General features: G+C 27.6%; 1 protein-coding gene and 1 pseudogene across 1 annotated transcript; both read left to right on the top strand.

The window, feature by feature from the left end:
• Positions 1-517: 517 nt before the first annotated feature.
• On the top strand, positions 518-13,757 carry LOC142318554 (E3 ubiquitin-protein ligase HERC2-like). Its single transcript, XM_075355108.1, has 5 exons — positions 518-668; positions 1,973-2,164; positions 2,976-3,110; positions 9,461-9,629; positions 13,745-13,757. Exons 1-5 carry the CDS (start codon positions 518-520, stop codon positions 13,755-13,757), a joined length of 660 nt encoding a protein of 219 aa, XP_075211223.1.
• The window catches only part of LOC142318553 (tyrosine-protein phosphatase 10D-like), an 85,698-nt pseudogene continuing 68,895 nt past the window's right edge, over positions 9,498-26,300 (top strand).

The following is a 26,300-nucleotide window of genomic DNA, read 5'->3' as shown; positions in this document are numbered from 1 at the left end:
TTGTTTGTATTGACTAGGCTCCGAAACTACTGGACCGATTTGAAAAATTCTTTTTCCATTAGAAGCCGACATTATCCCTGATGAACATAGGCTACTTTTTACCGCATTATTTAAGCAACATATTTTAATTTTTCTATCTTTGTAATTCATTAACTAGCAACTATCCGTCATCGTTGTCGTGTCTCTCTTGATGCTCGTGTTCCCACCACTGCTTGCCTCTGCTCCCTCGCCCCGCCCACACCCCACTCAGCTAGCTAGGCAGCAGCATGTGACCTAAGCGTCACTGCGGTGCAGGAGGGGAGTTAATGTCACAAAATAAAGTGCCGTGCGGTTCATTCGCGCGGTCGGCTTCCTACGCAGCGGTTGTGTGCGATATCGAATATTTTTCCTTGAAAATATTTTGAATTTTTTATAATTTTTTAATCACCACTTCATATACAGGCTAATTCCTGTTCAACGTGTAAGCGAATAATTTAGTATTAGTTGATGTAGTATTTAGTTTTTTTATCATTTCAAAATGCCCAAAAGATTAAGATCTCAACTTTCTAGAAATAGTTTACAGGCTAGGGCAATAAAAATAAGTCGTGATAGAGAATCTCCATCAAAAACTGAAAATCGTCTTGCAAGTCAGAGAGAATACGCGTCGCAATCGCGTGCAAGAGAGTCAAGTATTGAGCATTCACAACGGCTTGCTGAACAAAATTTGCGAACGTCTCAAGTCCGCACGCGAGAGTCGAGTATCGAGCGTTCGCAGCGGCTTGAAGAACAAAATATTAGAAATGTACAAGCTCACGCTAGGGAATCGAGCTCTTAGCGTTCCGAACGCCTTCGGAATCAGAGAGAAAGACAACAGACGTCAACGGCTAGAGTTCGCAATCGAGTTTTAGCTCACAGTAACTGGCTTTCAGATACGATCCACAGATTGATTATGCTCAACAGACTTCCGTCCAAATCGGAGCCATGAATAATGCTCTAAATGTTCTGCCAAAAAATGGGTCGATGAACCTAATGGTTTGTGCTGTGCTTCTGGAAAAGTCAGTCTCCCCAATATTCAGGAGCCTCCACAGCCAATAAAAAGTCTTTTGACAAATAATCATCCACTATCTAGACATTTTTTAACCAACATATGTAGGTACAATAGCCTATTGCAAATGACTTCGTTTGGCACGAAAGAAATTAGAGAACAAAATTTTATTCCCACTTTTAAAATAGAGGGCCAAGTTTATCATCTTATACCTCCACCACCAGCGTCTTTTACCACCATCAGGCCAAAATCCGCAATTCTTGCAGATTTATTTCATTTCAGACGCAGATCAGAAATAATACATAAAACAACAAAAAAAAAAAATACAAAATATACTGAGAGAATGAAAATAGGTGTAAGTATATAGTATATAGTAGCCATAGGTAAGCACAAAAAAATTACAAATATAACAAAAATATTTGTACTGTAGATACGCGCATAACTCTGAACGACTGCAACAAATATCTTATTTTTTTAAATGGGTACACCAACCGTGCAAAGCCGGGCCGGGCAGCTATATTCTATAAATTAAGTGATTCCGACGCGGGTGAAGTTGCAGGTTTCAGTTATGCATCATATAGTCGTTAATTTTTGCAAATCAATTTTCACAATGAAGTACTATTTGTAACTATTGAATAAATCCCACGCGGACGAAGTCGCGGGCCACGGCTAGTTATACCTAATCAGGTATTATGGCTCGTCCCAAGTACCTTTTTAACTTTATAAGTATGAATACAGATCTCTTTCCAACTGATTGAATAGTATTAATCACCTGTTAACCTTAGCTGGATCTGAAATTGAAACATTTAATTAAATTGAATCAAAAAAATAGCTCTTTGCTACTGATTGCCCTTCACTTAAAATTTTATTAAATTAAAAAATAAAAAATTTCTGATATATAATTGTATTATTTCTAACCTAACTGTATGTTTATTTATAATATTTCAGGGGAGAGTGTTGATGATTGTGGTGGAGGTTATAGTGAAAGTATTGCTGAAATGTGTGATGAATTACAAAATGGTTCCTTACCTCTTTTGATAACACCAAATGGTCGTGATGATACCGGTACCAATCGAGATTGCTTTTTACTTAATCCAACAGCAAAATCTCCACTGCATATGTCTATGTTTAGATTTTTAGGTATAGCTTTTTATGTGTTTAATAAATATATTTCTATTTTTATAATAATACAGTATCTTTTTTACATATAGCTATTACTTGAAGACCTTACGAAACAAAAAAAAAACTTAATGACCGACTGTTGAAGTTGTTTTTTATTAATAGTTATTTATTTCTTGATAATGCTGTAAGGATGATGTGAGTCTTGTTTAAATATTATTTTACTTTATCACATTAATTTTCTCAATCCTCTTTACAGCAAGAGCTATTTAAAACGTATATCACAATTTATTTGTCAGTCATATTAAGTCACTTAACAGATAATAAATTTTTCATTTTGCTTCAAAGATCACTGTTGGAGATGATAATGTTTGAAGAAATATGGTGAAAAAATAATTCAAAAAAAAGTTTTGTGTAGCATATTCTGAGTGATAAATTCTGTCAAGGAATAATCAGAAGTTTGAGTTTCAGTAGCAAGTTGCTGAAGAATGCTTTAGAATGATTTGAAAAAACATCATGTTTGTTTCCCACATTGTCTGATGTTAATAGCTTATGATTTGATGCTGGTGAAGACTTGTAACTTGTGCAGCCCAGAGTAACATCACCAGTACAACTATCATATTGTGTTGTCTTAAGTTAGCACCGATTAACCAACTATTTTTTTGTTTTCTTCTCACTTGAAAATAAAAATTCTGTGGAGGAATCTTTGATGCTACCTCATTTATAGATCAGTAATTTATAGTGATATATTTTGTTGTTTTGTTTGTAGTATTTTAGATTTAATGCTGATGCTGATATTTAGTAGCTGCCATTTTATTAATCTTGTTTGTAGGTATGTTGATGGGAATTGCTATTAGAACCGGAAGTCCTTTAAGTTTAAATCTTGCTGAGCCTGTATGGAAACAATTAGCTGGCATGCCATTGACACCTGCTGATCTTACTGAAGTAGATCGTGATTATGTTCCTGGTAATTAACAAGTTTAATTCATTTTTAATCAATGTTATTGTAATTTTTTTAAACCCATTTTAAATTAAAAAGAACACTTCAATTGAAGCATCTGTGTATATTTCTATAATTATTTTCAAAACCAAATATTTGAAAATATTTTGAATAGAAAAAGCAAGGAAGTAAATATAGGTGTTTAGGAGAAAAGTTTTGGAATGCATAGTTTTATTTAAAATCATCCATTTATTGGTCATTTTTGAATAAATTTTATCTTATTTATATTAAACAACCTGCTGCCTTCAGTATTTTTTTAATGCATGTAGTTTCTATGTATTACAAATCCCCCATTGTCATCCGGTATTCACATTCTATTGGTGTGTTACAGGACATCTGTATCATGTAAGTTTTTGCCTCGTCTAACACTATTTGTTTGTCAGTAATAGAAATATTTATAAATTTTGTATTGAAATGTTGCAGTATCGTTTACCCAGGTACAAATTTAATCTTTATAATTACTCAGTATGACAAAAAAATAATAAATGGTAGAATAGATAAGAAATAGACCTGATATACAGATGGAAAATTGAGGGGAGAATAGGATGCCTCACTTTAAATGCTTATACAAGACGTAGTAACCAGTATCAAAGCCTGTGTGTTAAAATGAGAAAATACTTTTACAAGTAGCTCTTTTTTTTAGCATACACTTAAGTTTATCACCAGAAAGGTAGAGATAATTTAATAGGAATCAATTACAAATAAAATTTAAAAAGTTGAAAATAAATCAGAAAGGATATTTAGAAGCGACATTCTTTGAATTCTGTTAAATTCATTACAAGTAAATAATTGGTTTGTAATAGTTTCAAAATGCAAAATTATGTAATTATATCAAAGGAATTTTTTTGTCAATATAGTTTTGTTAGTTCATTTTAAGGTACCCGTATTTTTTTTTTTAAGAAATAGTATTTTTTCTCTTTTATAATTTCTAAATTTTAAGTTTTATTTCCCTGTTCATTCCATAGAAGTAACAGTTTTCATTTGGTAATTTTCAGTGAAATTTGGAAAATAGTTATAATAATAAAAATAGTTAATAAATAATCATTTTTTTTTTTTAATTTAATTAAAAAAGATGTATTACTTATGAAGTATGCAATACTTACTTATTACTTAATAATATGTTATATATAAATTACAATAATTATAATAAATTTAATATTAAGTATTAATTGTAATGGTTATTTATATACAAAGGAAGAACTATGTAAAATAGTAAATGAAACAAAGTAGTACTAAAGCAGTTTATTAAAAAATTATTTTTCCAGCTGAAATTAATTGACTATCTCAATTGTTGTATCATCAAATGACAATAAAAAAGTAGTACATATGTAAAAAAAAAAAGCTGACAACACAGTTGTAGGACTTTCCCGTCGTACGGCTTCTTTCTGATGCATAGCTTACACACACAACTTAATTTAAAATATTTCTAATTTCATTTAAATATAATATTTTTTGTTTATTTAATTAAATGATTCCAATTAAAACACGCACGCTTACTGTATTTCATTCATGCAGGTGTGACGCAGTACTAGCAATCACTTTAAGTACTTTTTTACACTTTAAATATTGTTCATTTATTTAATTGTACCACTCACTTGTGATGTCACAACATAGCAAACTACAGCAGCTGCATATCAGTGCTACACTAGCGCTTTTTGTGATGAGAGGAGGCACTAATGACACAGTATATCCACTTAGCCACTAGTTCATTTAGAGAATTTTTTGAGGTGGACATGCGGTTTTGCTAAAAAAATTTTAGAAATATTATTTTTTAATTGTTAACAAATGCGCCTAAGAAAAATAAGAACTTAATTAGCCGAAATCTTGAGATACTGAGAGTGACCTTTCCTTATAGTCTCACCCCCTTGTGACCTTTTAAGTTGAGAATTTAATGGCATCAGTGCCCCATACATAAAAGTAGTCTGACCAAGTTTGGTCAAAATTGGTCAAGTAGTTCTGAAGATATAAAGTGATTTAGAGACACACATACTTCTGAACATCCAGAAAATTTCCATCTGGTTTTTGGGTTCCTTAGGTGTCAAAACGTAAATATCCAGTTAAAACCACATATGCCCAAATTGGACAGATTACTATACTTTCCCTTCTAAAGCTATAGCGCTTGACAAGAAAGTAAAAGTAATAATAAAAAAATGATAAAGACAATAGAAAATAATAATGTATAATTAATTAATAAATAATACTTATGAAACATGACATGATAAATATTTCTACCCAGTGCATAAAAATAAAAAATAAAAACAACTTGACCAAAGAGTAAGATGTACTGTTTTTTGATCCCAATAAAAAGTGTAAAGTTAGTTTAAAAAGTCTAAACAACTGAAACCTCCAAATCAGATTGCTGAGCACAACTTAAATAAATGTGCTTAAGTCATGTACAGCAATCTGAGTAGCAATTTTCAGTTGATAAGACTTTTTAAGCTAACTTTAAGTTTTTAACTGGGATCATCAAAAAACAATACAGTTTGGTCTGCATATGTTTTTATATTTTATTTTATACACTGATAAAAATATTTCTTTATAGTACTTCATAAAAATTATTTATTCATTTAAATTATGTACTATTATTGCTTTATTAAAATTTTTTAATTTGTTTTTAATTTTATTTTTTTATACATATTATTTCCGTATTTACTGATGATGGTTTTATTCAAAATGGTCATCGAATTGAGATTTTAATCATTTTTTATAAATAATCTAAAAATGTTCTTTTTTACCAGTCTATTTTAATAATTTTATTAATTATAGGCTTACCATACGTTCGGGATGAGACTGGACAGTCCTGGTTGTTTAATGCTGTCCGGGGTTTGAGAATTTTATGATTGTCTAGGATTTTTTTTTTTTAATTTTAGACCTATATGTTCAACATCACATTTTTAAACATTCTCTTACAGCCGTGTATCTCTCAGCCAACTTTGGAGCAAGTGTTGACATAGATTTTGACGGAGGTGTGGCTACTGTTCTTACCACAACTTTTACTTAGTCATTTAGCAACACAACTGGGATACGTGTTTATTTTGTTTTCATGTGTGAAGAAACTCAACTACTTGTTTTTTATCATTTTATCTCTATTTGTTTTTTTGTCTAATCTGTCTCATCATTTAGCAATGGGCAAAAGAAAATGTGTGTTTAATGTTAACCAGCAACAGGAATACAAATTTTTGAAATTGTGTGTTGACAGTAACAATGAATGTGTTTATTGCACACTATGTACTGGAGAATTTTCTGTTGCACATAAAGGAAAGGGTGAAATGGTGATATTGAAGACCATGTGAAAACAGCTAAACATAGGAGTGCTATTAATGCTACTGCTTCAGCAAAGAGATTTTTTTAAAGCCAAAGAAGCGAATAACAATAATAGTGATTTGGAGTGTGCTGCTAAAGAAGCTACATTTTCATACCATACTCAAATTTTGACTCTGTATCTTTGTCAATGTGTGAAAAAATACGAACTTGAAGAAAAGTTCGTTTATTATACTGCTGATAATACTAACAGTAATTTTGGTAGTGTGAAGAAAAAGGAATGAAAATGTGTTCAAAAAAGTTCAAATTGATTTAAATAGACCTATTTTCGGAATTGGTTGTTCATCCCACATTGTACATAATTCATTACAAACAGCATGTGATTCTCTACCCCTGGACATAGAAGTTATTGTTTTAAAAATTTATAAATATTTTCACATATATACAGTAAGAGTAACAAAACTTAGAGTTCTGTGATTTTGTGGAAACAAATTACAAAAAAGTACTATCTCAAAGCAGCACAAGGTTCCTTAGTTTGTTACCTGCAATAGAAACAATTCTTTCCATTTTTGATGGCCTAAAATCATACTTATACTTATAATATATACTCATAATTGTACTTATCATGCTTATCTTGTAACAAATGCCCAAAATTATTATTTGATTTTTTTGTAATCTAGGAAGTGAACTGTTATTGAAATTTTTATATGGCACTGTACAGTTATTTAATAATGTAGTTATAATGAAATGTATTTAATAATGAAATTGGAAGCTAATTAATTCTATACACCAACAGAAGCATTTCAGACATATTCTGAATTAATTTGTAACTTCAGGAAAGAAAAACCCACAAATTTATACCATCTTCTGCCAAAGAATTGCTATGCACTCTAAAAGAAAATAATGATGTTGTGGAGAGCCAATTTTTATAAAGCTAGTAAGTCTCAGTGGATAAATTTAGCAACTGAAATTGCCTGGTCCGATTTAGAAGAGAGTGCACAAGTTGTTAATGAAATTATAAAAGATTCCATAAATATTGACCTGTTTGATGAATGTACATTGTTGAACCAAGTAATTCAAAACTAAAGGGTAGGTTGTGGTTCAAGTTCTGAAAAAGTACTAGATACTATTGAAGAGAAGTGGAAAGTAATTTTTAAGGATTTCAAAAGATTGATATTTCATGTTGTAATATTTCTAAAATGGTTGAGTTGGCAATGTCTTTGCCTGGGATATCTGCTCCAGTTGATAGTTTTTTCAATTACAGGTAACATTTGGTCTGCAGAAAGGGGTAGACTTTTAGTATCTGCTAAATTTTAAAATTAATTCAGAATTTTCTTGTTGTGAATTTTATGATGTAATTAAAACAAACAAACCATTTCTGAAAAAAGTCGTCTAGTGAAAAATATAACTGAATAAATAAAATTTAATGTTTCAGTAAACTGTTAAGACTTTTAAGTAATTTCAAAAATATGTCTTGGGTTAGACCCAAAAAAATATGGTAAGCCTAATTAATTATAATTTTTTATCATAATTATTTTTAGTAATTCTTATTTCTTTTATAAAGTTTATTTTGTAACTTTTCAATGAACTTTATCCAGATTTGTCTTTTGCAAGTCAGAGATCAACTTGCCTGATAAGGTATTGAAAAGAATTTTTTAATTCTGTTTTTTGTGGTTAGAACATGATTTTATTTGAAGATTAAAGATGTTCAAACAGCCCCAGTTATTATGGGGTGGAGTTCTGTAAAATATTCTTTACAGTCATTTGAATGATGTAACTTTACTTGGCATTGAAATCTGAATAAATTAATTAAAAATCATAGAGGTCAACCAGTTTTTTCTTATTTAATTTTTTTATTTTCATTGGATGGATAAGATGGTGTCAAGATTAGTTTTAGAACTAGTAAAAACAATTTTTTGTGTAGTTAATAGTTGTTTGTTCTTAGAAGAAATTGCAGTAAAAATAACAAATGATTTTTTTTCAGTTCTTTAAATATTTTCTTTTGACTACCACTTTCAAATTAAAAATTTAGCAATCATCTACAACTTAAAAATCTTAAAACTTAAAGAACAGAGAACATATTGTTTGTTACTTTTTAGTATTTTTTAAATATTATATATGTATGTTAAAGAAATTTGATTAATTCACATAATTACCGGTTAATATGCATAATTCACCTCCAGTGTTGAAAATTTTAATAAATAATATAAGTATTATATAACATAATAAATTTATTAAATATACCATTCATTTTACATATCAAAATAACTCAACTATAAGCAGTAATTACTGAATTTATTATTTAAATAATCAAAACATTACACATTAATCAACGTTAGCAAGCGTAGGTTATGTTTGGTTTGATTGTTGATTCTTTGTAGTGAATATAATACATGGATTCCTGGATTGTAAAACAATGAACAAACTATGAGCTCAATAATTTGTTTGATTCTCAGCAATCTTTACTTATACATCAAAGATACATAGATCTATGTATCAAATATCTTACTCATTATATTTACTCTTTTCATTTAGATCATGTTAATCCAAATTTTTTTTTTAATTTTGTATGAAAATAGTTTGAATATAAGAATGACTTCAAGTTGACATTTCTCTACACTATAACAATTTGTTACTAAACAGTGGACAAAAAATCAATAATATTCAAATTACATATATCACTTGCTTTAAGAAAATTTTGTAAATTGATGTGGAAGAGACTTTTATCGGACCACCCTTGGAGCTTAATAAATGTAATCTTCAAAATTAGGTGCATTTGGTAAAAAGTAAAACTTGAGGGTATGTAAAAAGATCTTTTTTTAGTTTGTTAATAAAAATAATTAAAAAAAGGAAGTTAAGTTAAAAGATAAGAGTAATTCTTTATTAATTTTTTTTTTTTTCAGTAAGCAATATTAATAATAATAATATAATAAGCAATATTAATACCTATTAATATTAGTCATATCTAACAAGGAATAAATTACAGATGTATTATTAGAATTATTGTGAATTGCATGATCATTAATTCAGTATTTTTGTAATTTATTGTGATCTAGGATTACTGTGCATTCGTGACATGAATCCAGATGAAAAAGAATTTCAAAATCTTGACATGCCATTTTCTACACCATCTGCTGCTGGTGTAGATGTGCCTTTGTCATCATCTCACAGACGAATAACTTACAAAAATCAAAATGAATATATAAGACTTGCTCTTCAGTATAGGTATTATTGTTTGTTTTTTTTTAATAATATTAAAATTACCACATTTTATGTCATTTTTATTGTGTTTTTTATAAATAAACTAACATCTGCAATAGTTAACTTGTAGCTTCACTATACTTCACTATAATTTAAATAGTTGGTTGCCTACATGGTAAGAAATCAAGAGTAAAGCTGTCATAACATGTTCTAATGTGATGTGTAACAAGTCCTTTTTGCTCTTTCAGGTTTGTAGGAAGGAAGTCATTTTATTAAGCACTACATTAGAAATTCTTACCTATGCAGCCCACCAGTCTATGTTGATTTGCTCACTATAACATTTTTGTTATGTTGTGTATCCTTGTTTGGATAAATTTGTTTTATTTCTAAATATAGATTATTTATGTATTGAAAATTCTGTTTAGAAAATAAACACAATTTCAGTTTATGGATTTCAGTGTATGACTTTAGGATTATTTCTTATATATTTATATAATATATTTAAATAAATAATTTGATCCATCAAGTACAGAATAAAGTTAAATTAGGTAGGATGACACTTACCTTATATCATTAAATAAACATAAAAGTACTTTCACAATTTTTTCGCACCTTCAATAGATCCAATCTTTTAATTGTTCACGCAAAATAAAAATAAAAATAAAAATCAAATAAAAATATTAATTAAAAGTTAAAATGATAAATATGTTAAAAAAAATGATATGTGTGTGTGGTTGGCTAGCCAATATTATATTACTGTGTAGGGTTTTAAATAAATTAAACTAAAAATTAACAATGTATGATAAAGTTCTGCTATCTATTGCAGTCTTTATAATGATGTCATCGTCATATTCTGTTTGTTGATTGATCAAGCTGAATCCATTTTTATATTTATATATATAAAATCTCTCTAAAATGTCTAAACCCCTATTATTATTATTCATATTAGATTTTTTAATTTCTAATATTTCTAAGTTAGTATAAATATCAGATATTGAATATTTATTACGAATAAGATGGTCAGAAACATTAGAAAACCCCAATTTCCATTTTTGTAATATCTAAAGTGTTCAAAAAATCTGGTTTTGAAAGATCTAGTGGTCTTTACTATATAAATATGATTACAGTCGTTGCATTCTATTTTGTAAATTCCACCCAAATTATATACAGTTTGTGAATCAGTATGTCTAATGTTTTATTATGTGATTGTTTGTCTGGAATGCAAGTTTAAACCTATTTTTGTCATAAACCTTTGTAATATTTTCAACTATGCTATCAGTATTTACATATTTTAAATATACATTCTCAATTTTTTTTTTTTTTTTTTTTTTTCATTTATTGGTATTAGACATGTATTATTATTAATTTGTAATATTTATTTTTTTTGTATATGTTATCAGTTTACTGTAACCATTAAATATAACAATTTGTTTTATACACAATATAATGAAAATAAAAATAAATTAAAGAATAGATATTATAAAACAAATTGCCATATATAATGGTTATAGTGAATTTTTGATTGATAATAAATACAAAAAACAAATATTGAAAATTATCAATAATACATATCTAATACCAATAAATGAAACGCAAAAAATTGACACGGTATATACTGATAGCATAGTTGAAAATATTACAAAGGTTTATGATAAAAATAGGGATTGATAATTATCTTGAATAAAAGAAAAAGTAAATTTCAAACAAAATAATATTATCTAGATTACATCATCACATTAAAAAAATATATAAATAGTTAAAGAAAACTTGTGCTGTAAGAGCAATATTGTGGTTGATATTCTCTTAGCGTTCAATGTCCTCATTAAATTATTAAAAAAAAAAACAATTTTCAGTTGTTTATATTGTTCATAGTATTTTTTTTTGTTTTATCTAATTTATTTTTAATGTATTCTTTATGTATTTTTTATTTTTGTGTTGCTCAAATAAAGAATTTATACTAAACTTAGAGATTTTCAAATTATACTTTTCTTCTTATTTATAGATAATAATGTAATTTATAGTACATAATGGTATGTACTTCTAGATCACTCATTTGATATGTAAATTATTTTAAAGTGTAGTAAATGAATTTGTATGATATGATAATGAATTTAAGTTATGAATGAACGTATAAGTGGGTTAAGTGATGTTTAAAACTAAAAAATAATTTTAATTAACAACTATTCATACTAGACTCTGCGACTAATTAATCTACTCCACAGTTATGGAAAATACATTAAAAAATCTGTGTTTTAACATATCCCAGGTGTGCAGTTTTTTAATAATTTTCAGAGTTAGTAAGAATAAATTAAGAAAAAATTAATAAAATAAAAAAGCGAATTCAAAAGTGTCATTTGTGTCAAAAAAAATAAGAAATGACCACAAAAAGTGTGATCTTATCATACTTAAAACGTAAATCTTATCTTTTTATAATTTTTTTAATTTTATGTTTTTACTGTTCACAAGTATTTTATTATAAGAAACTTCAAAAACATCAATTTATTATCTAGCGGATTAAATTAATTTTCACTGCTAGTATGTGAAGTTTCAAAAGATTGAAAATAATAAATAGTTATATTTTCTTATTTGGTTACTTAACTTTGCATAATGTTAATCATTGGTCCTCTCCATTCTACTTGATTAATGAAGACAAAATTTGTTTTCATTTTAAATTAGTAATTAACTTAATTGTTTTTTCTAGTAAGATGTTAAAATATGCTGATTTTATTCATTTGTTGCACAAAACACATTCACAATCAGCATGTAAACTATATATTTGCTTATCGATATATTAAATTTGTTGCTGGTTTACATATTTACAATACTATGTATGCTTTCCATATTTATTTCTATGTTACCGTGTATTTTTCTGAATTTGACAAATCATCACAGCAATTAGCATTTTTCCAAATCTGATCGCTAAATACTATACCTTTTCATTTGCAAATCTATCATTTATACTTATTTTTAAAAATCCACAAACATGCAATTATAAACAAAATGTAATGTGAAGAATGCATTCCAGATTTATTTATTATTTTTATATTATATTAGATTTTATATTATACATAAAGAGGCTTATCATACGTTCAGGAATAGCCCGGACAGTCCTGGTTTTTTAGTGCTGTTCAGGGTTGCAAAAATGTCTGAGAGGTTTAAGAATTTTATGACTGGCAAGGATTTTTTTAATTTTAGACCTGTATGTTTGACATCTTGTTTTTAAACATTCTCTTACGGCCGTGCATCTCTCAGCCGACCGTGAAGCCTGGGCTGATGTAGATTTTGATGAAGGCATGGCTACTGGTCTCACCACAATTTTTTACTTATTTGGCAACACTAGATATAAAGTATTAAATAAAGTATGGTAGTATTAAATTTAATAGATTCTTTAAAACAGACCATGTCTAAACAAAAAAAATAAATAAATTTTGTTTTCACAAAATTACTTATTTTATTAAAAAATTTATTTACAATGTATGCGGGTCAAACCAACTTTTAATTATTGATAAGTACTGTTAACCTGATTAACTTTAAAAGTTAACTTTTCTTATTAATTATGAATTTAGAAAAAAAATTATCTTTAATTTTTTTCTATTCTGTAGATATATAGCAATAATGTTTTTCCTTTAATGTTTTAATAATGTTTTTACTTAATAAAGTTTTTTTTATTGTCTTATATATATATTTATTTTAATGTAAGTATTATTTGATAAAGCTTTACAGCATTTCAAATTTATTTAAATTTAGTATTTGCTTATTCACCTTATTAAATGACTATTTAAATTATTTATTATGATTGTGACTAAACATGTAAGTATATTTTTCAATAAATAAATTATTGTATTCAGAATACAATAGGTCAGTTTGGTAAATTGCATCCCAGTTATTTAATACTTTCACTTCCGGGTTCTTAAGATCCAGACTATCTCTGGCTGTACCAGATTTTTTTGTAAAAACATTTTCTCCAAATTTAGTAATTTTCAGTAGTAATATAATGAACCATAATCGTATAATTTTCACTTTGTCACTTTTAATCTCTCTTTTTTTTAAAGTCTGTTTAAATTATTTTTTTACATTTGAATTAAATTAATTACAATTCGTATTATCAACTTTAGGATTGAATACTAATTTTTTTTCAGGTGTAGCAGATGATGTTGAGGCTGTTACTACTATGACAATTGATGAGAGATTAACTTTGACTCACTTGTATCCTGGTGCCGGTTACCAAATAAAGGTTTTTGCAATCAGTCATGGCCTGCGTAGTGAACCTCATGATTATTTTCAAGCAGTGTGTAAGTAAATGTGTTTTATTGTGGCATGTGTGGAACATAATAATCTTATAAAAATAATTTGTAACGTACAATTACAGATAAATTCTTATTTTGTTTACTTCCCCAGCAATGCCCATGTAGCTGCTGCATCAGCTTTAGCTGTAAGAGAAAAGGGGTGATCCATCGAAATTTTGAGTGAGGATTTTTTGGAGTGAAGATTTGCAAAAAAAATCCTCACATTTCATGATCACCCCCCTTCTAACTGAAAAAAAACAAAAATTTATAAACGTCTTTGAAATGCCTACCGTTGGAACTTGAAATGTAGCTCAATTATTTCTGTATACAAGGCATTGATACCATTAAATTTTAACTTAATCTGTCAAAAAGGGTGGAGTATTTAATGCCATATTAATATTTAAATTTTTTATGGGGCCATTGTAGGAACTTTAAATTTGGTACAGTAGTTTTACTATAAAAGTTGTTAACAGTACTGAAATTTTAGTCATCAGACTTAGGGATGGGCATATAATCGGTATGAACAATTATACATTTTAGAATTTATTAAATGAAATGAGGACTATTAAAACTTGAGAAACCTAGAACTTTATAGGCAACTCCTATCCAACAAGAGATTATGGCTGTACGCAAAATAATTGATTTTTGATTTTATTAAATATTTCTAAAACAGAATAACCATTTAGCATCAGATTATGTCAAGATGAGATTCAAGTTTATTTTTTAAATAGATCTCTTATGACTCACCCCCCTTCTAACTGAAAAAAAACAAAAATTTATAAACGTCTTTGAAATGCCTACCGTTGGAACTTGAAATGTAGCTCAATTATTTCTGTATACAAGGCATTGATACCATTAAATTTTAACTTAATCTGTCAAAAAGGGTGGAGTATTTAATGCCATATTAATATTTAAATTTTTTATGGGGCCATTGTAGGAACTTTAAATTTGGTACAGTAGTTTTACTATAAAAGTTGTTAACAGTACTGAAATTTTAGTCATCAGACTTAGGGATGGGCATATAATCGGTATGAACAATTATACATTTTAGAATTTATTAAATGAAATGAGGACTATTAAAACTTGAGAAACCTAGAACTTTATAGGCAACTCCTATCCAACAAGAGATTATGGCTGTACGCAAAATAATTGATTTTTGATTTTATTAAATATTTCTAAAACAGAATAACCATTTAGCATCAGATTATGTCAAGATGAGATTCAAGTTTATTTTTTAAATAGATCTCTTATGACTGACTGTCTTTTTTTAATAATTTTGGCTGAGCCTCCACATCATCAATAATAAAAATAATTTACTAAGGATACTTACCTAAGGATAGTTGCACTCTTATATACTGATAAAAAAAATAGGAGATGGATTTTGTTGTATTGTGAAATGCCATGCCTGTGTTGGTATTTAAATCTAGAACCCCAAAAGTCAGAAGAAATGAAATGAAAGGAAGACGCCGTTACTCTGTCACAGAGATCAATTACACCTTATATAAACAATAATTTTTCATAAAGGATTCATAATTTAATCGATCAAAATATCTAAATCTAAGTTTTTAGTGTTTATAATTCCTGCCGCTTTCACTTTTAATTTCTCCTAAGCCAAACATATACAGAATGAACAATCAGTTTTCATTGTATATTTTTTTTAGTCATGTTCCATATGTATTTAATTTATTACAGGTATCCATTATAATAATTAATGAATGCAAAACATTACACAAACTTTTGAAGCATTTATTATATCAAAAATATTGAAAAATTTGTTAAAAATCATCGATTGCTGTAATTGTTAGCAGGATTTGTTCCTGCTTGTAAACCAAAAGACTAATTTTTATGATATTGTAAAATTAAATTGCTAGTTTTTATGGTAATTTCTAGATAAAATAGTAAACTTGCACACAATTTATATGGACAAGTGTTTTAATTAAATATCAAAATTTATTTGTTTTACTCTCTCCATTTATTATTTATTGTTATTTCTAATGTTTATGTTGTGCACTATGTTCAATTAGTGAACAATAAGCAATCCCCATGGTCCAATGAGATGAAGATGATATGTATCATATGGAAATGAGGTGTAGTCTTGTATGAACTCAGGCCAACCATTCCTAAGTTGTGTGGTTAATTGAAATCCAATCACCGAAGTACACCGGTACCCACTGTCTAGTGTTCAAATCTATATAAAAGCAACTTACCTTTACTAGTATTTGAACCTTCAGCTTCAAAAATCAGATGTTAAAGAACTGATTTGCGATGACAAGTTTACCATTAGACCAACCTGGTGGGTTTAGAATATACCCAGAATTTAATATTTGAAATTATTTTTTGTTAATTTTTAAAGTAATTTGAAGATAATTACTTAAAGATGAGTGAATTCACGAAGTAGCATTGAGAATGGTCGTTGCAAATGGATTTAATATAACTTAATTTAAGGAACTAAGAGAAGGTTTATTTGTGGCAGATTTTTACTATAGAGTATTAAATGAACTGGAGGTATTAAAGTTGGGAGGATTAAAAATATAAAGATTTGAATTGAAGAATTGGTTTTTACTTAATTATCTTTAATTTTAATTATTTTTACTATCTTTAATTTTAATTATTTCTACAGTCTTTCTGCTGAAATGTATAAAATATATTTTTTTTATTTCAGTTCCAAGACCTCCTACTAATTTGACTATTGAAAAAGTTACCAGTAATTCAGTTGTTGTTAGATGGAAAGAACCAGACAATTCTCTATTCTCAGAATATTCTATAAGGTGTGTACTTGCCAACCTTTCATATGTTAATATTTATAAGTATTTCTGATTATATGTAAATCAAAAAATAATTTGTCGGATTTTTTAGTTTTCTTTGTTGATAACAAAGAGTGAACAGATATTTATCCCTTCTGTTTGTCTTTTGGGACAAACAGATTATTTTATTGATTTGAACCGTTTGAACAGATGCTAAGTGACTGAAATCAATTGATTTCAAACGGTAATGGTTAATCAGTTTCATAAAAGAAATTGAATTGAAACCTATAAACATTACAACTTAGCTGGATGGATTTCCTATTCATGTTGTTGTGTGTTTCTTTGTAATTATCAATTCTAAGAAGTATATTTCACTTATAAAAATAATAATACTTTTATTATATTTATATAAAATAAAAATAGCAATGTTTAAACCACATGTATTACAACTTTATTGATCGATTGAGGCTCATAGGCATCTATACCCTTGTTAGTGTAGTGAGCATGCCTTTAACTTGTTATGGTATTTAGATCACCTGACCAGGCTGTTATTAATCAGAACCCATCAAAAGAACAGCGCCCAGAGTTCATTTTCAAGAAGCCATTTCTGTTAAAATGCAACTGATCTCAAAATGTCTTTCTCTTTTAATGTAATGATTAACATTTTTTTTTGTCACCTAAAAGATTAATTACTGCAAGATAAGGAAAGTTTCAACTGTAATTGAGTTAGAATAATAAAGTCTAATCAGAAAGACAATAGGAAAGCTGGTAAATGATTCTGTCATTGGTAAAAATAATCCTTGAAATAGTAGATAATGAAAAGAAGTTTTATAGCACTTCACTCACCCATTAATCATTACCTGCTTATTTTTGTTCTTCTGAGTTTGTATTCATACTATTTTTTTTTTATTATATCAACGAAAACTAAGTAGTTCAACCGCTACTCTTAGATCATGATAATGGCAATCTGTAGTACATACAAACATCTATAAATAATAAAAGTGTTATTTTTTATAGAATAACATATTTTGATGATTCCTATATAAATTTTAATACCCAGAAATTGCTTTTTACTAATTTGTGAGCTTTTTCATGATATCATCATTTTGTTAAGAAAAAATTGTTAATTACAAGGAGCAGTGATACTTTGAATGTTCTGTTTGAATTAGCAAAGGGGTATTAAATTGAGTGATTTAACCAATTACATTTTAGATCTTTAATGATAGTTGTGCCCAGTATCATAACTAAAATCAACAGAGTTTTAAAGGTGAGTTAATTATTTATTTTTTGTTAATAAATGTGTTTGTTGTTATTAAATACCAGCTTCCCGTTGCAGCTATATGGTATCTTGTGGTTCCCGTAGCTGTCAATCTTTTTATTTTTTGTTTTTGGTTAAGTAACAGGAGGCAGATGCAGCCAGTTAGATATACAACAGTAATGGTGGCAGTGGCCATTGAGAGGGGGGCATCCCTTAAAAAATCTGAATTAAAAAAAAACCTGAAAATGGTTTTTAAATATTTATCTGAAGAGTATGTGCTAGCCCTTTGCTGTAATGGGGATCGGGAAGAAGTACAATCACTGTTAAAAATTTTTTTTATCTTGATTCCCTTTCAAGGTCGAATATCAAAAATTTAGAAATTGGTTTATTCACATGAAAATTACACTCACAAAAAATCAGGTTGATTTCTTCATTTGTTACCAAGAAATTAAAACAGGGATTCAAAAAAAAATCTAAAAATCTGTTCAGAATTTCAAAAAAATCTAGAAATTGGTTTTAGATATTCATAATCATTCAGTTCAAACCCAGCTCACACAGTGATACTTGCAGTTCACAATTCATTAAAATGTGTGCTTCAACTGGCAAATCTCTGCTACTGCATAAATAAATAAAATATATATACTTTTTTTTGAGATTAATTATATCCAGAAACCTTCTCAGTTATGCCAAGAAACATGGGTAAACATTTAGTAGCAATAGATCGGGTAGTATTTTTATTTATCCCGATCAAAAAAATCTTCTTCCTCTTTAAATAATAGTATAGATTATTAAAACACAATACCTGTTATTTACAATTATTATACAGTAATTTTTAGATTATTTTTTTCTGTTTGAATAGGTATAAAACAGAGGAGGATGATACATGGGTTAAACTGCCTCCTGTAAGAGGCCATACTGAATCTGAAGTAACAGATATGACACCTGGTGAAAGATATACTATACAAGTTAATACTGTTAGTTTTGGTGTTGAAAGCAACCATCCTCAACAAGTCAATCATACAATCCGTAAGTTATACATTTTTTCAACTTTTTATTAAGATTTACCTTAATATTTTTAAAATTAGTTGCAGGTTTTAACCGCTACTTTATTTTTAGCACAGTGTGCTGTAATGTGATATAAAAACTTGTAAAGAATAAAAGCTACAATTAATCTACTATTTGTAATATATATATATATTTGTTCAAGTAACTTTTTCAATGGTATTAATATGAAATCACTGGAATTAGATGGTAACTGACGATTTTGAAATAACTTTATCATTACTACTAAAATTAATATATATTAAAAATATTTAGTTTTTAACATATGGGTTTTAATATCTAAAAAGGATTGGTCATAAACAGAATTATAACTTAAATCTGAGATGTAGACATTTCCATGAAACTAGTAAGATTCGTATTCAGTAATCCCTCATGTAGTGTTCTCTGCAAATATTGTGAAATAGAAAATTGCAAATACTGAAATGTTTTAAGTTAGTGGAAAAATGGGTGATGAGGTCTTTAAATTATAGAACAGTACTTATAGATTTTAGTTGTAATAAAAATCAATTTGGACTTACAGTTTATTTCACATTATGTTTTTTATTTTTACTCTATAGTCACATTTGTGAAAATACAAGACTTTTCAGTTGATTATTTTCATTACTTTAAAATATTACAATTCTTAGCAAATTATTAGAGGTGTGGAATAAAGTAGCTTTTAGTATCATTATTACTATTATTAGCAGCGGCAGCTCGTAGCTAAAATTAGTGGGGGTGCTACTCTAGAAACTTTTTTCTGTGACTTTTCAGGGCCATGGTTAAAGTTTTCTGTAAAATAAAGGAACTGAAAAAAATTAATCAAATAGAATAACTGGAAGCAGATGATAATCTAATTCTACACTTTATCACATTCAAGAATACGGTATATGGTTTTTAAGCACACTTTGATTAAAAACCGTATTCCAAATAAAATAAAATGTCAATACAGATAATTTTTTTAGTATTATTAGTTAATGTCCACTTAAAAACACTAGTCCAATGGTGCTTAATTTAAATTTCTATGTACACAAAACAAATACATAATTAGTAGTTACTAATTACCTTCTCTTTCACTCTTCCAGCATGATTTGGGCAGATTTAGCAATTAAAGAGGCCCTTGCTTTCCGTCATCTTCTGATCCCTACTGAAAAAACAACTAAACCAGTTTCATATTCCTTCCACCGACCGACTAAACTATAAAAGGGAACAAGGAACGTTCCATACACACGCAGAGTAAAAAAAAAAAAACTAACTACTTTCCACCAGATGCGAGAGTCTGCACTGCAGGAGTGACAGTGCTCTTTCTCCCTCTCAGCCTCGTATGCAGCTTCCTATGTGTGCATGCCCACAACAGCCTAACACCATGTTGCTGAAACTGTGAAGCGCACAGTTCCATAAGAAGATTTTTGTATCTTTTTCATAAACTGGGGGATGGCTAACTGACATTAAGTTTAAGCATTATTTATTGTACAAGTATAAAGAGAGAATTAAAGAAAAAATGATTCATTATATTAAATGTTATAGACGACATCAAGTGAAAATACGGAGTGCTGCAGTTCCGCAGTGCTTATATGCGAGCTGCCACTGATTATTAGTTCTTTATAAATGTTTCTATATTAATTCCTGCTAGAAGTTTGTACCAGTGCATTAAAAATGAGATAAATTTGTTTTTTTTATTTGGCTGGAAAGTCGTATTGGTTTGTGCATGCTGCTTTAAATCAATTAGTCCCAAGCACAAGGTCTGGGATTTTTTCACTTTTCCAGTTTCATCTTCCTTGTTATGTTCAACACACCTGAAGTGATAATATAATAGTTTTTATATATTGTTTATTATTTTTCTTTATCACCACTTTCCAATAATTATACTTTATACAATGATTTACTAATTTTAAACCACAAAGAATGGAATATTGAGATAAGAATTTCATGAAAGTATTTTCACAGGATCCTGCATCCTCAGTCATGATTGAAATAATTCTGTTATTGCCTAATAAGAATGTTAAAATAAAAATAATAAAGAAATTTCACATATTTGTATTCTAGTGCTACTATCTGTTGCAGTTTTTTATAAGACAGTCACTCTCAAACACTGTATGATGGTTTATCAAATTGAAATTTTGTATGCATTTAAAATGTAATTTTTTTTTAATATATTTAATTTTATGTCATCTTATAATATTTTTAAATTTGTGTTAATATCAGAAGTAGAATGTTTGTTGTTTATTAAATGGTATGATGCCGTGTTAGATAAACCTAATTTATTTCTGAAATTTTTATAATGTTCAAGAAATTTAGTTTTAAAGTCTCTATTTGATCTTCCTATAGAAATACCATCAAAATCATTACATTTAATTTTGTAAATTCTACACAGATTGTTTGTTTTATTATTATTTTTTATTTTTAAATATTTTATTATGTTAGGTTTGTGTGCTACTTTAAATATTTCAGTATTGTAAGTTTTAGAAATGTTTTCAATGATATTTATTATTGTATAAATACTTTATGTATATTTTTTCACTTTTTTTAGTCTTATTATGTACTGGATGTAAGGTAAACTAATACAAACTTTTTGAAGGTTTCTATCTGCACATATATTATTGTCTGAAAGAGAAGAAATAAAAACATAACTTTTAAACTTTTGATCACCTAATGTGTTAATTATCTTGAATAAAAGAAAAAGTAAATTTCAAACAAAATAATATTATCTAGATTACATCATCACATTAAAAAAATATATAAATAGTTAAAGAAAACTTGTGCTGTAAGAGCAATATTGTGGTTGATATTCTCTTAGCGTTCAATGTCCTCATTAAATTATTAAAAAAAAAAACAATTTTCAGTTGTTTATATTGTTCATAGTATTTTTTTTTGTTTTATCTAATTTATTTTTAATGTATTCTTTATGTATTTTTTATTTTTGTGTTGCTCAAATAAAGAATTTATACTAAACTTAGAGATTTTCAAATTATACTTTTCTTCTTATTTATAGATAATAATGTAATTTATAGTACATAATGGTATGTACTTCTAGATCACTCATTTGATATGTAAATTATTTTAAAGTGTAGTAAATGAATTTGTATGATATGATAATGAATTTAAGTTATGAATGAACGTATAAGTGGGTTAAGTGATGTTTAAAACTAAAAAATAATTTTAATTAACAACTATTCATACTAGACTCTGCGACTAATTAATCTACTCCACAGTTATGGAAAATACATTAAAAAATCTGTGTTTTAACATATCCCAGGTGTGCAGTTTTTTAATAATTTTCAGAGTTAGTAAGAATAAATTAAGAAAAAATTAATAAAATAAAAAAGCGAATTCAAAAGTGTCATTTGTGTCAAAAAAAATAAGAAATGACCACAAAAAGTGTGATCTTATCATACTTAAAACGTAAATCTTATCTTTTTATAATTTTTTTAATTTTATGTTTTTACTGTTCACAAGTATTTTATTATAAGAAACTTCAAAAACATCAATTTATTATCTAGCGGATTAAATTAATTTTCACTGCTAGTATGTGAAGTTTCAAAAGATTGAAAATAATAAATAGTTATATTTTCTTATTTGGTTACTTAACTTTGCATAATGTTAATCATTGGTCCTCTCCATTCTACTTGATTAATGAAGACAAAATTTGTTTTCATTTTAAATTAGTAATTAACTTAATTGTTTTTTCTAGTAAGATGTTAAAATATGCTGATTTTATTCATTTGTTGCACAAAACACATTCACAATCAGCATGTAAACTATATATTTGCTTATCGATATATTAAATTTGTTGCTGGTTTACATATTTACAATACTATGTATGCTTTCCATATTTATTTCTATGTTACCATGTATTTTTCTGAATTTGACAAATCATCACAGCAATTAGCATTTTTCCAAATCTGATCGCTAAATACTATACCTTTTCATTTGCAAATCTATCATTTATACTTATTTTTAAAAATCCACAAACATGCAATTATAAACAAAATGTAATGTGAAGAATGCATTCCAGATTTATTTATTATTTTTATATTATATTAGATTTTATATTATACATAAAGAGGCTTATCATACGTTCAGGAATAGCCCGGACAGTCCTGGTATTTTAGTGCTGTTCAGGGTTGCAAAAATGTCTGAGAGGTTTAAGAATTTTATGACTGGCAAGGATTTTTTTAATTTTAGACCTGTATGTTTGACATCTTGTTTTTAAACATTCTCTTACGGCCGTGCATCTCTCAGCCGACCGTGAAGCCTGGGCTGATGTAGATTTTGATGAAGGCATGGCTACTGGTCTCACCACAATTTTTTACTTATTTGGCAACACTAGATATAAAGTATTAAATAAAGTATGGTAGTATTAAATTTAATAGATTCTTTAAAACAGACCATGTCTAAACAAAAAAAATAAATAAATTTTGTTTTCACAAAATTACTTATTTTATTAAAAAATTTATTTACAATGTATGCGGGTCAAACCAACTTTTACTTATTGATAAGTACTGTTAACCTGATTAACTTTAAAAGTTAACTTTTCTTATTAATTATGAATTTAGAAAAAAAATTATCTTTAATTTTTTTCTATTCTGTAGATATATAGCAATAATGTTTTTCCTTTAATGTTTTAATAATGTTTTTACTTAATAAAGTTTTTTTTATTGTCTTATATATATATTTATTTTAATGTAAGTATTATTTGATAAAGCTTTACAGCATTTCAAATTTATTTAAATTTAGTATTTGCTTATTCACCTTATTAAATGACTATTTAAATTATTTATTATGATTGTGACTAAACATGTAAGTATATTTTTCAATAAATAAATTATTGTATTCAGAATACAATAGGTCAGTTTGGTAAATTGCATCCCAGTTATTTAATCCTTTCACTTCCGGGTTCTTAAGATCCAGACTATCTCTGGCTGTACCAGATTTTTTTGTAAAAACATTTTCTCCAAATTTAGTAATTTTCAGTAGTAATATAATGAACCATAATCGTATAATTTTCACTTTGTCACTTTTAATCTCTCTTTTTTTTAAAGTCTGTTTAAATTATTTTTTTACATTTGAATTAAATTAATTACAATTCGTATTATCAACTTTAGGATTGAATACTAATTTTTTTTCAGGTGTAGCAGATGATGTTGAGGCTGTTACTACTATGACAATTGATGAGAGATTAACTTTGACTCACTTGTATCCTGGTGCCGGTTACCAAATAAAAGTTTTTGCAATCAGTCATGGCCTGCGTAGTGAACCTCATGATTATTTTCAAGCAGTGTGTAAGTAAATGTGTTTTATTGTGGCATGTGTGGAACATAATAATCTTATAAAAATAATTTGTAACGTACAATTACAGATAAATTCTTATTTTGTTTACTTCCCCAGCAATGCCCATGTAGCTGCTGCATCAGCTTTAGCTGTAAGAAAAAAGGGGTGATCCATCGAAATTTTGAGTGAGGATTTTTTGGAGTGAAGATTTGCAAAAAAAATCCTCACATTTCATGATCACCCCCCTTCTAACTGAAAAAAACAAAAATTTATAAACGTCTTTGAAATGCCTACCGTTGGAACTTGAAATGTAGCTCAATTATTTCTGTATACAAGGCATTGATACCATTAAATTTTAACTTAATCTGTCAAAAAGGGTGGAGTATTTAATGCCATATTAATATTTAAATTTTTTATGGGGCCATTGTAGGAACTTTAAATTTGGTACAGTAGTTTTACTATAAAAGTTGTTAACAGTACTGAAATTTTAGTCATCAGACTTAGGGATGGGCATATAATCGGTATGAACAATTATACATTTTAGAATTTATTTAATGAAATGAGGACTATTAAAACTTGAGAAACCTAGAACTTTATAGGCAACTCCTATCCAACAAGAGATTATGGCTGTATGCAAAATAATTGATTTTTGATTTTATTAAATATTTCTAAAACAGAATAACCATTTAGCATCAGATTATGTCAAGATGAGATTCAAGTTTATTTTTTAAATAGATCTCTTATGACTGACTGTCTTTTTTTAATAATTTTGGCTGAGCCTCCACATCATCAATAATAAAAATAATTTACTAAGGATACTTACCTAAGGATAGTTGCACTCTTATATACTGATAAAAAAAATAGGAGATGGATTTTGTTGTATTGTGAAATGCCATGCCTGTGTTGGTATTTAAATCTAGAACCCCAAAAGTCAGAAGAAATGAAATGAAAGGAAGACGCCGTTACTCTGTCACAGAGATCAATTACACCTTATATAAACAATAATTTTTCATAAAGGATTCATAATTTAATCGATCAAAATATCTAAATCTAAGTTTTTAGTGTTTATAATTCCTGCCGCTTTCACTTTTAATTTCTCCTAAGCCAAACATATACAGAATGAACAATCAGTTTTCATTGTATATTTTTTTTAGTCATGTTCCATATGTATTTAATTTATTACAGGTATCCATTATAATAATTAATGAATGCAAAACATTACACAAACTTTTGAAGCATTTATTATATCAAAAATATTGAAAAATTTGTTAAAAATCATCGATTGCTGTAATTGTTAGCAGGATTTGTTCCTGCTTGTAAACCAAAAGACTAATTTTTATGATATTGTAAAATTAAATTGCTAGTTTTTATGGTAATTTCTAGATAAAATAGTAAACTTGCACACAATTTATATGGACAAGTGTTTTAATTAAATATCAAAATTTATTTGTTTTACTCTCTCCATTTATTATTTATTGTTATTTCTAATGTTTATGTTGTGCACTATGTTCAATTAGTGAACAATAAGCAATCCCCATGGTCCAATGAGATGAAGATGATATGTATCATATGGAAATGAGGTGTAGTCTTGTATGAACTCAGGCCAACCATTCCTAAGTTGTGTGGTTAATTGAAATCCAATCACCGAAGTACACCGGTACCCACTGTCTAGTGTTCAAATCTATATAAAAGCAACTTACCTTTACTAGTATTTGAACCTTCAGCTTCAAAAATCAGATGTTAAAGAACTGATTTGCGATGACAAGTTTACCATTAGACCAACCTGGTGGGTTTAGAATATACCCAGAATTTAATATTTGAAATTATTTTTTGTTAATTTTTAAAGTAATTTGAAGATAATTACTTAAAGATGAGTGAATTCACGAAGTAGCATTGAGAATGGTCGTTGCAAATGGATTTAATATAACTTAATTTAAGGAACTAAGAGAAGGTTTATTTGTGGCAGATTTTTACTATAGAGTATTAAATGAACTGGAGGTATTAAAGTTGGGAGGATTAAAAATATAAAGATTTGAATTGAAGAATTGGTTTTTACTTAATTATCTTTAATTTTAATTATTTTTACTATCTTTAATTT

This window comes from Lycorma delicatula, chromosome 1, assembly GCF_047948215.1.
Source record: "Lycorma delicatula isolate Av1 chromosome 1, ASM4794821v1, whole genome shotgun sequence".
NCBI lineage: Eukaryota > Metazoa > Arthropoda > Insecta > Hemiptera > Fulgoridae > Lycorma > Lycorma delicatula.
This window is presented reverse-complemented; position numbering and strand designations above follow the sequence as displayed.